General features: G+C 45.5%; 2 protein-coding genes across 5 annotated transcripts in view; one reads left to right on the top strand and one right to left on the bottom strand.

The window, feature by feature from the left end:
• palm3 (paralemmin 3) overlaps positions 1-2,295 on the bottom strand; it is a 26,005-nt gene extending 23,710 nt beyond the window's left edge. For 2 of the 3 annotated variants that reach the window (XM_042103863.1, XM_042103861.1), the window contains exon 1: positions 1,659-2,040. The gene's annotated coding sequence lies outside the window, so the exon portion shown is untranslated. The other variant, XM_042103862.1, reaches the window with a different exon arrangement.
• Positions 2,296-5,050: 2,755 nt separating this feature from the next.
• Positions 5,051-14,856, top strand: part of plppr2b (phospholipid phosphatase related 2b) — a 34,293-nt gene continuing 24,487 nt past the window's right edge. For both annotated transcript variants that reach the window (XM_042103907.1, XM_042103908.1), the window contains exons 1-2: positions 5,051-5,450; positions 10,334-10,510. In XM_042103907.1, coding sequence (XP_041959841.1) covers positions 10,376-10,510 — 135 coding nt within the window. In that variant the 5' untranslated portion in view covers positions 5,051-5,450; positions 10,334-10,375. The remainder of the gene's footprint in view (positions 5,451-10,333; positions 10,511-14,856) is intronic.

The raw sequence follows: 14,856 nt of genomic DNA on the forward strand, positions 1-14,856 counted from the left end.
CTGAGAGGAATTTCCCCCGAGCAACTTTCCCATCCATCACCCATCATCAAGCCCACAGGCCTCCTCAGCAGACCACTATGTGACCTCCTCCTCCTCCTCCTCCTCCTCCAGGCTCTCCACTCGCTCCCCTGACTGTCTGCATCTCCTCTCTTTCGTTTTCACCATTTCTTCATGTTTCTCTCATCGTGGAATTAGAGGTTAACCCTTTGATTCTTGGTTGAGCCATTAAAAGTAATGAAATACTAAATTACTTTCTACACAGATGCCACATTGTGGCTAAAGCTGGAGGGAAATGTGTGCAGAATGTTCAAGCTCAGACCAGGATGTGAAATAGAAATTCACCACTCAAAAAGCAGAAGGGAAAAAAGCATTTATAAGCATAATTACACCTAAGCCTAGGCTTAGCGATTCTGCTTGGACAGACTTTCTAAGGAGTCCCTTGAGGTGGTGATGTTTAGCACTAAACCAATAAGTTACTTTTCTTTCTGTCTTGTCAGCATTTCCTTAAAGGGGCATGTGGGTGTTTTCCTAGAAGCTCCTTTGAGTCCTGGGTCCTCACCTCTTCTTTTCTGTCAGTGTGGTTCACCAAGGTAAGATCTGAAGAGCAGTGTGGTGCCTTGCTGAAACACCAAAGCTAATTTGGACTCAGAAGCTTGCACTACATTAAATGCTTGAAGGTGGAGACCCATCTGTGCCATATAAAATTGCATTATTGGTTTCCTTGGGCCTTGCACTAGAGCAGCAGCCAATCTCTCCCCCAGGCTTCCACACTCCATAAGACTCCCTTTCAGCCGAAACACAAGTGTTTTATGTGTTGTGGTAGTGGCTAGAGAGCCCCTGGACATAATATTGCATTTTAAAGCCTTGCTGTAAGTAGCCTATGAGTACCATGGCCTCATTCCACTTCAACACTCTATCTGTACAGTCCCATGTTGTTCAGGAATGTATCACCCAATAATGTAAGCAGCAGTGTCTGCAAGCAATGGCATCTGCTGACAAGTCTGCTTTCCCTTCTATAAATGCTGTGCCATTTTCACAGAGCTGTGTGCATAATCATTCTACTCTCACAAGCCACTCTGTGCTCCAACTGCCCATTTCTTAAACAAATAGTGCTGTTGTTATCCTAGTCATAATGAATATACTGCCATGCCCATTGTTATCCTAGTCTTATCAAATATAATCTCAATTTCAAAAACGGCTAGAGTAGTACCAGACATGTACTCTGTGGCTTTACTAGGCCTACATCAACCTACAGTAAATGACTTACCACTGCATGACTTTTTGGCAAGTTGTTGCATATTCCAAAGCAGTTGTTTCAATTTTCCTTAATAGGCTATATGGCAAAATATGGTTTTAAGCACAAAACTTTTGTACACATGCACCTAGACTGAATTAACAGTGAGAGTGCACAGATATAGTGAATAAATGGAAACGAGCTTTCAAGAAATGTTATCAACAATTTGTGGCGACAGCTGTTCAGTCACAACAATTATCACACTCAATGACTGGAGTCTGTTCAACATCCATTCAAGGACAACTAACGAGGAGGATTTGTTTCATGTAACTTTGTGATATAACGTCATATAGGCTAATAATAATAAACATTCACGTTGCATAAACCTGTACAACAGGCTTTCGTTGTATGCAATGGCACTTACCGTTTCTGGCAACCTGTGCAGAAGTCCAAAATCAACAGGTAGGCTCACTCCGCAAATATTCGGCACAAACTTAAATGTAAAACAAATATTTAAACTAATGCGATCAGAAGTCTTCGCTCGTGCGACTTGATCGCTAAAGCGTTCACCTTCACCTCAAAAACACCTTGGTTCCACCTCAGACTTAAAAAGGAGCGCTCCCAACTGCACAAAAGTGTACCGAAACGCGATTAAACGTTGATTAAAACTCCTTTTGGAATCACAAGTGCATGCATTTGTCTGTCGCCAGAAATATTTTGTCACCGTCAGCCTCCAGCCGATCCCATGTGTAGCTAGACAAACTAAATGTTCAACTCATGGTAACGCTAAAGACGCAGCGCTGGAAACATACCCAGCTCTACCTGGCTCCAGTTCCTGCTTTGAGGCCAACCCTCTTCTGGTTCGGTTTACTCAGGAGAAATGCAGTTTATGTGAGTTAACACTCTCAGGACATAAACAGCATATACAACACCCATCAAACGTTTTAACGAGGGCAGCAACTTCGCGGTAAACATAAAAACCATAACGCCAGTTAAAGCTGTGTTAAAGTCGTCGAAGTGGCTCTTTCTCTCCGAGGAAGTGAAACCACATCAGCCCTGTGTCTACGTCGTCAAGAAATAAAATAGATCAATAGAACGTTTTATAGTGATGGCACAGGTGGGCCTTTCCACCCAATGAAGACGACATAAAGTTCCTTGCAAATATGATAATCACAATAGCCACGTCTTTTAAGCTTTGTTGAACTATTTATGTTTACTCGTTTTTCGTCCTGGTTTTTTTTTTTTTTTTTCAGTTTTGTTGTCCACTTGTTTCAGTTGCCTGTTTGTGGGTCAAGTGTAAATAGATGTGTAACTCTGCTTCAAGCTTCAAACTAAATGAGGGAAATTATGTTTCATCCACAATAAGTAGCCTAACCTATATATTTTAGAAGGCAGCTGACTTACATTCATGAAAATAAACGCTATAGCATCAGTGGCAATATGTACCACAGTAGCAGGCATTTTAGGTGGCTCAGCACAAATCATGCTCATATGACCAGTCTATATAAGCACCAAAGTCCTCTGCACTTTTGAATGCTGAAACAGCATCTGAAAAAAAGGAAATGTGGGTTTAATGCTATTTGTGAGGTTATATTTCCTCTTTTTTCTCTCATAACAGATGTATTTTTGACACAACCCTCAGAAGGCCTTCAAAGCCCTATTCTGCAGACTTTCCTTTATCGGTCCTTTCAGCATTAAAAGGAATACATGTCATAATAACGTGTAAAGATTTGCACACAAGAGGATATTTGTGTGTCTGTGTGCCTGTGTTTGTATAACACAATATGGGACCGTTTCCCTGGAGACTACTTTTTAGGTTTCTGTTTGTTAACAATAGAGGATAACTGCCAAGTGTGCAAACAGAGAAGAAGAGACAGCCCACGTGGGTGTGTATCAAAGGGCGTGGCATGCACATTCCCCATACTCCACATTCACCCTGTTAGCTCTGCCTGGGTAACTGTTAGACCTCTGTGAAAAAGAATAACAATAGCTAAAGTAGCTACAGATGGAATCAATAATGTTGTGGCTTTTTGATCTCAGGTGAGATCAAATAAAGAATGGCAAACAGACAATAGTGTTCCAGATGTTGTTTAAAGGCTAGAAATCATGGCACCACCATGCAAATGAGAGAAATAGGTATTCTTAGGTATCACACTTTACTGCCTCCACATAATTTGCATATATCCACATACTGCAAGGAAAATGTAACTACTGGCGTGTTTTGTTCTTTTTCATTTCTCTCTCTCTCTCTCTCTCTTTCTTTGTGTGTTTGTGTTTGTGTGTGTGTGCATGTGTTCATGCATTTATGCATGCGTAGAGTCTTCCAGCTCCCCGCAAAACACTGGGTGAGCCTGCATGTGTGCGGCTGCACAGTTTGATCCTCTTAATGTGTGCCATGGATGCCATGTTTCCATGGGAACCACAAATCCACCTCCCACCAGCATGTCAGAGGAGTGGCTGGTTCGAGCGGCCGTGTGTGTGTGTGTGTGTGTGTGTGTGTGTGTGTGTGTCACCAGGTGCAAGCAGTGCAGACTCACCAGATGCAGGAGAGTGACACAAATCATCCATCACCATCCGTCTCCTTAATAGCGTAATTAAGAGTGGCGGGAGGGCCGCACTCTCTATCAGCTGGTGGGCGCACTAATCATGTGAACACATGCTCCACGGCTGCACAGCTGCTTTTCCGCTGATGTTGAGGTCTCTGAAGGCTCTCTCTTCTCTTTTCCTCTACTTTCCCCCACTTACTCTCTCTCTCTCTCCCTCTCTCCCTCTTTCTCTTTCCCTTTCTCTCTCTCTCTCTCTCTCTCTCACACACATACGTAGACACACATACGTCTCACACACATGTATCTCCTCTCAAAGTTTCATGCGTATGTCCGTGCATGTGGAAACATCGCATTTATAACTCCCACTCTTGCAGTGCAAATTTGTCCTGACCACCCACTCTCTCTCTCACAAACTTATGCAGTGCACTTCAGCTTAGACTGTAGTCTGGACCCATGGCGAAGGAGAGTTGACACAATGAGACCAGCTAAAAGGATGTATGTGTGAAACCCCTTAACCTTGTTTCTCTGCATGCTGGTGCCCTTGCCAGTGCTCCCGATGGTCTTGCGCTGACCGCAGCTGTCTTGCCCGAGGCAGAGAGGAGCAGACTGCGGAGGCAGCCGTGAGAGCACATGAGTGTGAGACCTGCGCTGCTCGGCGGCTCTCTGTGTGGACAGCGGTCCACTTTATCTCTGCAGGAGTCCCAATTAACCCCCCTATCAGTCAGGACTCCGCTGTGACTACACCTGAGCCTCTATCAGTTTTCTTTTTCTTTTTCTTGTCCTTCTTTCTCTGTGTCCATGTCCATCCCCCCTCTGTTTTTGTTTATGTCTTTTGTTAATGTTATTCACGGCTATTTATGTATCTTTACTCAAAACAGACACATGCAATTGTATTTCATATATTATTTTTTTTTCTCACCATATATTTCCCCTGAGGATGTTGTATCCACACTGTAAAAACAACATCACTTAGTTTGTAATCTCCTTTCATCTGGCATGCTCTCTCGCTCTCTCGCTCTCTTGCTTTCTTTCTTTCCCTCTTTTTCTCTTTTTTTATCGCTCTCCAGTGCCTTCCTCCCTCCCTGTCTGTTGCTCCCATTCTCTCTCTCCCCACCCCCCCCCCCCCCCACACACACACACACACTCATACACACACACATATGCCAGAGACTCCTCTTCCTCTCTGCTGCTGCTACATCAAGGAGCGTGGCTCTACTAAAAGCCGGCCGTTTTGGACTCTTTGTTAATTGGTGCGAGCGGTGCGTTGAAGACGGGGGGACATCAGAGCGGCTCTCGCATGCGGCGTCCTCTGCCTCCCCCTCAACTCCCCCCAACTCCAGAGAGGAGGGGCACTGCTGCTGCTGCCGCCGCCACCACTGCCACAGCAGCACTCTCTGCCTGTCTGCCACCGGGCTTAGGAGCGGAGCGGAGAGGAGGACACAATACAGAGAAGAAAAGAGAGAGAGAGAGAGAGAGAGAGAGGGAGAGAGAGGGAAGAAGCATTTCTCTTTCTCAGAGAGGGAGAGTGAGAGAGGGAAAAGAGCACTGCAAAAGAAAGACGGGGACACCAGTCCGCTGTGCCCCCCCCCACTCTGATTTCTGAAAGCAGTCACTGGGAAATGGCTCAGAAGTGAATCACAGCTGAGAGCATTGCAGCCACCAGGAAGGAGGTAAGCTGTCTTCCCACAGAGTGGGATAGTCCGCTCACAGGTGCATGGAAGTAGCATCTCCGGAAAGAGATCCACGCCAATCTGCTGTACTCTGTGTGTGTGTGTGTGTGTGTGTGTGTGTGTGTGTGTGTGTGTGTGTGTGTGCGTGTGTGCGTGTGAGTGTGTGTGTGTGTGTGTGTGTGTGTGCGTGTATGTGTGTATATGTGTGTGTGTGTGTGTGTGTGTGTGTGTGTGTGTGTGTGTGTGTGCGTGTGTGTGTGTATATGTGTGTGTGTGTGTGTATGTGTGTGTGTGTGTGTGTGTGTGTGTGTGTACAGTATGTATGTGTGTGTGTGTGTGTGTGTGTGTGAGAGCTTGCTGGCTCTGGAGCAGCGTGCAGGGGGACCTGTAGTGTAGTGCAGTGGAGCGGAGTGGAGTCAGCATGTGGGTGGTGGCCACCTCCACCCAGTCCCAAATCTGATTACTGATGGAGATGGCAGCAGGGCTCTGGCCCGGCCCACGGCCTCCCACTGGACAAGGCTGCCCGAAGGATTGAGAAGGACGGACAGCTGTGTGGTGTGTGTGTGTGTGTGTGTGTGCACTATGTGGTTATGAGTGGTTACAGGTGAAAAAAACTTTGAGTTATTCAGGTGGTATCTTGGAACATTGTTGCTTTGCTGTATGGTTTAGCTGTTCCTGTTTCTCTGTTTTGGTTGTGTGTGTGCGTGCGTGCGTGTGTGCGTGCGTGCGTGCGTGCGTTTGCAAGTACATGCATCTGTACAAATCATCCATGATTGTCTGAGTTGATGTCTGAGTTGAGGTTGAGATGTGAGAGCCTATTGACTGTTGAGCGCTGACGCTGATGTGCCTGAGCTCCACAAGCGGATGTACAGGAGCATGCAGGGCTGGAGGGACACACACACATGATGAAAGACAAACGAGAGGCTGGCTGCACCACAGATAAATAATGTAGAGCAGAGGAGGACAAGAGCATTCATATATTTTACTGCCCAATTAGTGTGTGTGTGTCTTCAGGGTGTCAAATTGCCAACATCTTGGTTGGAGCTAAGGGAGTTGTCTTGTGTTGGTGTGTGTGTGTGTGTGTGTGTGTGTGTGTGTGTGTGTGTGTGTGTGTGTGTGTGTGTGTGTGTGTGTGTGTGTGTGTGTGTGTGTGTTTGACCCCATCATCCATTCCTTATACTAAACCACGGACCCAAAACATTGATGTGTTTTATGTATTATTGCAGTGTCCGTTTGCATTGGGACTGAGAGTAAACAGTTGCCCAGTGTGCTATGATTCCCTCCTCCTGCCTCTGTCTGGAGGTTGAAGCACATTTCCCTCATGTGTGCTTTTCCTTATCTTGACACTGTTCCCATTTTTATTTTTTTTTGTGCTGGGCTGCTTACCCCATTGCCTAGAATAGATTAGAATTTAGACCATGCAGACATGAAAAATGACCTGGATACAGAATCTTAAGGAGCTGAATCTACAGTACTGGTGTGCATGATACGCAGGTCTGTCAATCAAACAACACCGTCCAGAATGATGTGTGTGTGTGTGTGTGTGTGTGGGAGGGGGGGGGGGGGGGGGATGGGTTGTGTGTGTGTGTGGGGGGGGGGGGGGGGGGGTGTTTGTGTGTGTGTGTGTGTGTGTGAGTGTGTGTGTGTGTGTCTGTGTGTGTGTGTGTGTGTGTGTGCATGTGAGAGGGTCAGACAGAGACAAATTAAGACAGAGTCTGAGTGAGTGTGATGGTTTCAATATACTGTTCGATTTATTAACCACTTTAGAAGGTTAAAAGTGTTGAACTAATGTGACTGATTACTGATAAAACTGGATGGATGGTGTCAGTTAAAAATAGGACCACAGTCTTCAGTGTGTTCATTGAAAAATGTCAAACTGTGACTAAACATAAAAGGGAACTGAATCAAACAGCAATTCACATACAACTGATTGATGACAAGCCAGTTTCTTCATGGATATGCAGTCATACTTCCAATAAGTTAGAAATGCTGCTTGCACTTCCTGCACTCTGTGATTTTTGTTTGTGTCGGTGCCACTTTCTTGGTATACATTTTTGGAAGTATGTCTATATTCAGAGTTGGTGGTGGAAAGACGGGCTGGTTGACTATGGCTGACTGTGCCATATGGGGCAGAGAGTGACATCAGTGCCATCTCAGTAGTTGGCATCGGAGTGGGATTGTCTTTGTTGAATAGGCTTCCGGTGTTTAGATGGCATGCTGGCCCTGGTGCCTGGCACACAGCTCAGGGCCGACCGTCTGGGATGGCCCCCGTCTGGATTGCGATCACGTTCCCTTTGGTCAGCGCTGCTCCAGGGCGTCTGATTTCGATCGGTGAGCCGAGACAGATAATCTCTTGAGGGACTGTCACAAGGTGACAAATATTTGTTTAAATAAAATGTTTTTACTGCCTGTTACGCTTCACTTGTGGCTTCCCAGATCTGTCACTGACTCTAGATCAGCTATTGACAGGTTGTGACATCTCCACCTCCAATCTGTTTCACTCTCTCATCCCAGCTCAATCAATGGCTGTCGATTCTCTTTCAGGTGTGTGTATGTGTGTGTGTGTGTGTGTGTGTGTGTGTGTGTTGTGCTTTTGTGTGTTACCAGGGTGGCTCTTGTAGAGGCTGACAGTTACAAGATGTTAGTGGTGTGTGGCTCGCCAGCGGGCCTGTGGAGGCTCTGAGTGTGTCTCTCCCGGAGCTTCATGTCTTATTCACCCTCATCTTGTGCCGCTCTCCCCTGTTCCCGTTCTGTCTCTGTTTTACTCCTTTTGCCATCTCATTTCTCTCTCTCCCTCTCTCTCCCTCTCTCTCTCTCTCCCTCTCTCTCTCTCTCTCTCTCTCTCTCCGACAGTGTTGGAAGTGGGATGAAAGCTTTGCGCTCTCTGTCAGTGGGGTGCCTCTGAAGCATGCTTATGCTGATGGTTCTAACTGACTCATTGAGAGGTGTGCATGTGTGTGTGTGTGTGTGTGTGTGTGTGTGTGTGTGTGTGTGTGTCTGTGTGTGTGTGTGTGTGTGTGTGTGTGTGTGTGTGTGTGTATGGATTTCCTACCCTCCTATAGAAGTAATAGTAGGACCATTAACATTTTTGTAGGGCATGCCTTCATGGTGAGTGCATGAATGATATATAATGTATGGTTGATGATGTACAGTGTATGTATGTGTAAACGTTACATTAAAATTGCCATTGGGCAGAGTATGGGAACAAAGCCATAACATTTGCCCAGAAGTGCAAAGTATTATTTAAGCACTACAAATCATCTACAAGTATTCCAGCATACAGTATGCTATATTTTATCTTTAAGAAGTGGTACAATATATGAATGTTTTATCTGAAATTTTCTTAAATATGTACAGAGGAGAAGTCTACTGTTAGAGAACATGAGTGTGCATGAATGTGAGGTGGTATGGATGTGAGGTGGTATGGATGTGAGGTAATATGGATGTGAGGTTGTATGTACAGTATGAAGAGCATACATTTGATGCAGAGTACACATAAGATAAGTTAAGTGGGTTATATACACTTTTGTTTGTATGTGTGGTGAGCATATTTGCTTTTGACGGCTGTGCATCCCTGTGTGTTTGTATGCACATACCAGGTGGTCCGTTAACTTCTCTGTCAGACATCTCCATCTAACAGCTCTGTTGGAGGGCTTTGCTGGATGTGGGAGAAGCTGTCTTATTTAAGAAGGAAGTTGTGATTGATTAGAAGATTTTCCATCCATAACTGTGACAGCTTATCTTTCTCCACAGGGGTTCTGACTGTAAACTAGCAATGAGGGTATCTGGGACTGCAGCTTTGTGGTTCTCACTTTCTTTTTGGATGGGAAGTGCAAAAGAGAAGTGGTTGCAAAAAGTGCAGTGATTGGAAAAAAAACATTGCACTGGTGGTTGGGAATAGACACCAAATGCCCAAATCACTGTCTGATTTCAGATTCAATTGTGAGCATCAAAAGGAGCTCCACCAATGGCATGGAGTCATATTACTACTATATGTCATAGTTCCTAATGGAACATCATTAACTGATATCTTTTTTGAATTTAAACTCTTGTGTCCTAAAATAAACAGAAAACCTCCAACTCCAGAACTGCTGCCGCTGGCCACTGTGGTCAGGCAGGAGCCCCTCTAGGCCTCTGGGATAAAGAGAAATGGACTTGAACCTTTATTGGAGACTTTCATCTCAAAATATCTGACCTTGTTTGAAGATTACTGATTTTGATATTGGGGGGGAAATCCTGTTTTTGGTGCACAGAAGCTATAACTGATTTGTGCCATTTTATGACTACCGTGGCAAATGCACAAGAAGCACAGAATTCTTATTATTTCACAGAAATATTCAGCCCATATTTAGCCCCAATTACGTTCTACAATTCACTACTGCACAGAAACTCTGTCATTCTAATGAGTGTTGAAAATACAATGTAGGTCACAGACAGAAATAATTAGCACTTTTATTGTACTGGAGTTCCTGCTCTAAGCATGTTAAGATGTGAATGAGAATCCCCTCTTAGATTTGAAGAAGTATAGGTCGGTGTTTGTGAGTATTTGTCTGCCTCAAGTCTTCATCAACCTCAGGGGTTCTGTTGCTGTTTGAGGAGTCATACACTTCAATCATGTGCTTTGGAAGTTAATTTCAGTTTCAGAGCCTGAATGATAGTCAGCCACTTATTTAATAACATATTCTTGCTGACACTTGGGTCATTCAAGCATGAGATAAGTAGATAAGTGCCGTATGATTTTACATAAAATTACCTCCAAGTGTACAGTAAACCCCTAATGTGTCCCCCTCTGTTTGGTTCCATTTGCCATTTTTGAGACCGTGCTGCATGCTTAATGTGTGTTCTGCATGTTGTTTCAGTGATCCACGTGTCTGTTTCTCTAGGTGTGAAGGACAAACGGGGTTGGAGGCAAAAGAGGAGGCAGTATGCCAGGTGTGTCGGGAATGAGGACAGGCGTCGGAGGGAGGATGCTAGGTGTGTCAGGAATCAGGACGAACATCGGAGGAGGATCTGGGATGAAGAAAAGCACCTACATAGTGCCATGTTTCCTTTTCGTGGAGGTAAGTGCTGCAGAGTTTTCATCTCGCATTATACAGTCAGGTCCGCTCAAACTGTTCATTTCTGATTGGACGAGAGGCATTCCAGAGTGGGGGTATCCCAGGACATCCACACTCGGATGCTTTACCGCTGGTGATCACTCTGACGTGAACATCCCATTGGGGCAGCCGTGGCCTACTGGTTAGCGCTTCGGACTTGTAACCGGAGGGTTGCCGGTTCGAACCCCGATCAGAAGGAACGGCTGAAGTGCCCTTGAGCAAGGCACCTAACTCCTCACTGCTCCCCGAGCGCCGCTGTAGAAGGCAGCTCACTGTGTCGGGATTAGTGTGTGCTTCACCTCACTGTGTGTGCGCTAGGTGTGTTTCACTAGTTTACGGATTGGGATAAATGCAGAGACGAAAAGTATATATACTTATACTTATACATTAAATCAAAACCAGAGAGCGGCGATTCCATATTAAAACATCAACAACATTGAGTAAGAAAATAGAGTGAACTATTGTATAAAAGCAATTTGGCACTCGTGATCGTGGCATTGGTAAAGGAGATACCCAGGGCTGTGGTTATCTGTGGCACTTGGCTGGCTGAACCACAGTCATGGGTACAGTTCATCCTTACTGATGCCACTGCCATACTGCTTAATTTTAATGACAGTCTTTGAAAGCCACTTACTATTTTTTATTCTGACAAATACTTCCATCTCTGCTTTGGTTTCGTTGGTTAAGCTTGTTGAACACGGTACAGTTGGAGTCAGTTGGAAGAGAGCAGTATTGAGAGTCCCTCTGTGCTCTGTGTTTGTCCATGTGGTCAGTTGAATGGTCAGGGCAGGGTGGTCTCAGCAGAGGAAACTCTCAGATATAAATGGAAGCTTTTATGACCTCTGCTGGTGCACTCACTCTAAATCAACAATATTGATTTGAGTCTCTGCGCTCAGTGCTCTGTGTGTCTGTCTATTTGTCTGTCTGCCTGGTCCTCACAGGAGCTTTTTGTCTCCTTCTCAGTCAATAGAGAGCACAGCCTGCATTTACAGGCTATGGCCAAAATCCACTTTTGGGCCGGGTGTCCTGGGTTGGTTTTAAAGGGGATCTCTACAGACCACCACGTTACCACGGCTTGTTCTTTCAAAACCAGGCAGGCTGACGCTGACGCTAGGATTAGTGCAGAGGGCCCGTGAACTGGCCGGGCTGTCCATCAGTGAGGTCTCAGAATACAAATATGACCGTTCCAGTGCACTGCATAAATGCGTATGGCCACTGCTGTGGACTTGCTATAGGCGAGGATCACATCAGCCAGCGGCAAGCGGCAGCGGCAAACGTAACGCAGCACTCAGACCATAATAAGTTTTGTCTCGTTCCTAAGCAACACAAACGGTTTGTCAAATGAATACACTCGCGTTGCGCTTTGAAAGTTAAACCAAGTTCAACGCTCAGCTTGTTCAACGCTAGCGCTACGCCAGCGTTGCCACCGTTCTGCTGCCGAACCGCTTGCCGCTGGCTAATGTGATCCCCGCCATAGTTTGCCTTGCAGTGCTGTGCACCATTTCTTTAGTTATGTCTCAGATTGGTCCCTCTCAGTGTATTGTGTAGCCCAATCAGAGCCGCCCAGCATACAAAGGAAATACTGTTCCACTTCCCCAACTTCATGGCCCCTTTTTGTTCCTCTCTGTTCATTTCTCCCTAAACCGCTCGCCCTCCCCAAACTCTAAATGTGTCCGGGGACCACCAAACCCCTCAGAAGTGCCTCCTAATTAATCCCTCTAATTAACACGCTCTTCAGATGGCCCACTCAGCCGACGCCTGTGCCCACATACCCATCATGCCTAAGATAACTGCCCGCGGCACTACACACACACACACACACACACACACACACACACAAAACAAAAACCCACTGAAGTAGGCTAATGTTAGCATTGCATCCATCTCAAAACACACCTTACTTACTACAGTGACATCTCAGTCCATTCGTTCACCTGGAAGGTTTGTATGTTCCAGTACTAGACTCAGAGATGGAGACAGAATGCATTGTGGGAAAGGGGAGGCTGGGGTGAGCTGCTAACCCCATGGGCTCCCAGAGTGCAGCTGGATCAGATGTGGAGCAGGTCTGCCACATGCGGGCCAGATCAGGACCAGATGTGGGCCAGATGGGTGGCAGCGCTGGACAGATCCGTTTTAGTGTCCGCTGCTGTGAGACTCAGTCACTACCCCTCCCTCTCTGTAATCCTGACTGGTCTGACGTGGGAAATGGAGAGTGAGAATTTAAGAGACTGTAGCGCTCGCCATTCCCCCTGCGGCTTGCCATTTCCTGTTCCGCATTTGCATCTCATTATTAAGTTGCTTTGATAACCATGTCCTCCTCCTCCTCCTCCTCCTCTTCCTCGTGTGGCCATCTCGTCTCATCTCGTCTCGGTTTGATTCCACTCTTCCACAGAATGGTGTGAGAACCTGTCTATCACTCCATCTGGGATTACAGCGGATTAGAGCACAGCCTCTTACTTCATAAATGAGTGTTTATTCTAAGACGGGTGGGAACACTCAGAAAGGATTAAAAAGTCTTCTGCTTTGCTCATCCAGCCAGTAGAGTGTCATTTCTGAATGGCAACACGGCCTTATGTTGCCAAAGGCTTTTTAATCATTTAATAAGCCCCCTCAAACTCCATACCTGACTGATGTCACCAGCTATGAGTTTTTTTCTGTAATGTTGCCAAACAAATGAATGCTTTAGAGTTTGAAGAGGCAGGTTTCTTTAAATATTTATTTTTGGAATTATAAACACCACCATCCTTCATTCTTGTCTTCCAGTGTTTGTCAAAAGAAAGATTATTATGAATATGCATATGTGCTCTCAACAAATCTTTTGCAGTCATTGACAGTTCACGCCACTATGATAAGACCTATGATGAGACTATGATAAGGGAAATGATTATCTTCTCAGGTAACACAATGGCGTATATTGCTCATTGATGAAGTATTAGAGATTGATAGAGGCCTCTTACAAACGGTCTCTCTGTCTCTGACACACACACACACATACACACACACACACACACACACACACACACACACACACACAAACACACAAACACACACACACACACACACACACACACACACACAAAATGACCACAGACAAACAAAACAGATGTTTTTAAAAGCAAATGGGCTTTGTGTCTGCTTCTGGGGATGGTGGAACCGAGTGCTCAGAGGAGTTGACATTTGCATTTGTCTGATATTCTCTTTCCGCCCCCTCCCCCTTCTATATGTTTTGCACATAAAGCCTATAGAAAAACACATAAACCTTCCAGACACTCATACCATGTGCTTAAGGTCTCAGGGAAGGGCTGCTTTGCAGTGTGCACACTCTCTCCTGAGGATGTCTTCCAGCTCTATATATAGCCATTGTACTGTGTGTTGTGTACTGTGTATTGTGTATTGTGTGTTGTGTGTTGTGTCCTGTGTGCTGTATGTTGTGTACTGTGTATTGTGTGCTGTGTACTGTGTGCTGTGTGCTGTGTACTGTGTGCTGTGTGTTGTGTGTTGTGTGCGGTGTACTGTGTGTTGTGTGCTGTGTGTTGTGTATTGTGTATTGTGTGCTGTATGCTGTGTGTTGTGTATTGTGTATTGTGTGCTGTATGCTGTGTGTTGTTTACTGTGTGTTGTGTGCTGTGTGTTGTGTGTTGTGTATTGTGTATTGTGTATTGTGTGCTGTATGCTGTGTGTTGTGTACTGTGTGTTGTGTGCTGTGTGTTGTGTGCTGTGTGTTGTGTGTTGTGTATTGTGTATTGTGTATTGTGTGCTGTATGCTGTGTGTTGTGTACTGTGTGTTGTGTACTGTGTGTTGTGTGCTGTGTACTGTGTGCTGTGTGCTGTGTGCTGTGTGCTGTGTTATTGGAGCAGCCTTTCCTGGCACTTGTTGTGGTGGGTGAGACTGCAGCTGGTGAGATGGAGAGGCGGCCTGGGGAGGAGGACTGGAGACAATAACACATGGGGAGATACGAGAGATGAAGGAGACAATAACACATGGGGAGATACGAGAGATGAAGGAGACAATAACACATGGGGAGATACGAGAGATGAAGGAGACAGGGAAGTTTCACAAAGAAGGAAGATCACAGGAGCACAGTAACATTGGGGGAAGGGTAGAGAGAGGGGGCGAGAGACAGTAGGCGTCTCTCCTAGAGAGACAGAGAGAGAGAGAGAGATAGATAGATAAGGGGAATGCAGTCTTTCATCTGCCTACAGACATGTATCATCTTTGTCTTGCATTGCATTACTTTGTCTTCATTGTAAATGCTGAGTTTCTGTTCAGTAAGGAGATCTCTAGTCCAATATGTATCAACAGTGCCACC

The sequence above is a fragment of the Alosa sapidissima genome, chromosome 9 (genome assembly GCF_018492685.1).
Source record: "Alosa sapidissima isolate fAloSap1 chromosome 9, fAloSap1.pri, whole genome shotgun sequence".
Lineage (NCBI taxonomy): Eukaryota > Metazoa > Chordata > Actinopteri > Clupeiformes > Clupeidae > Alosa > Alosa sapidissima.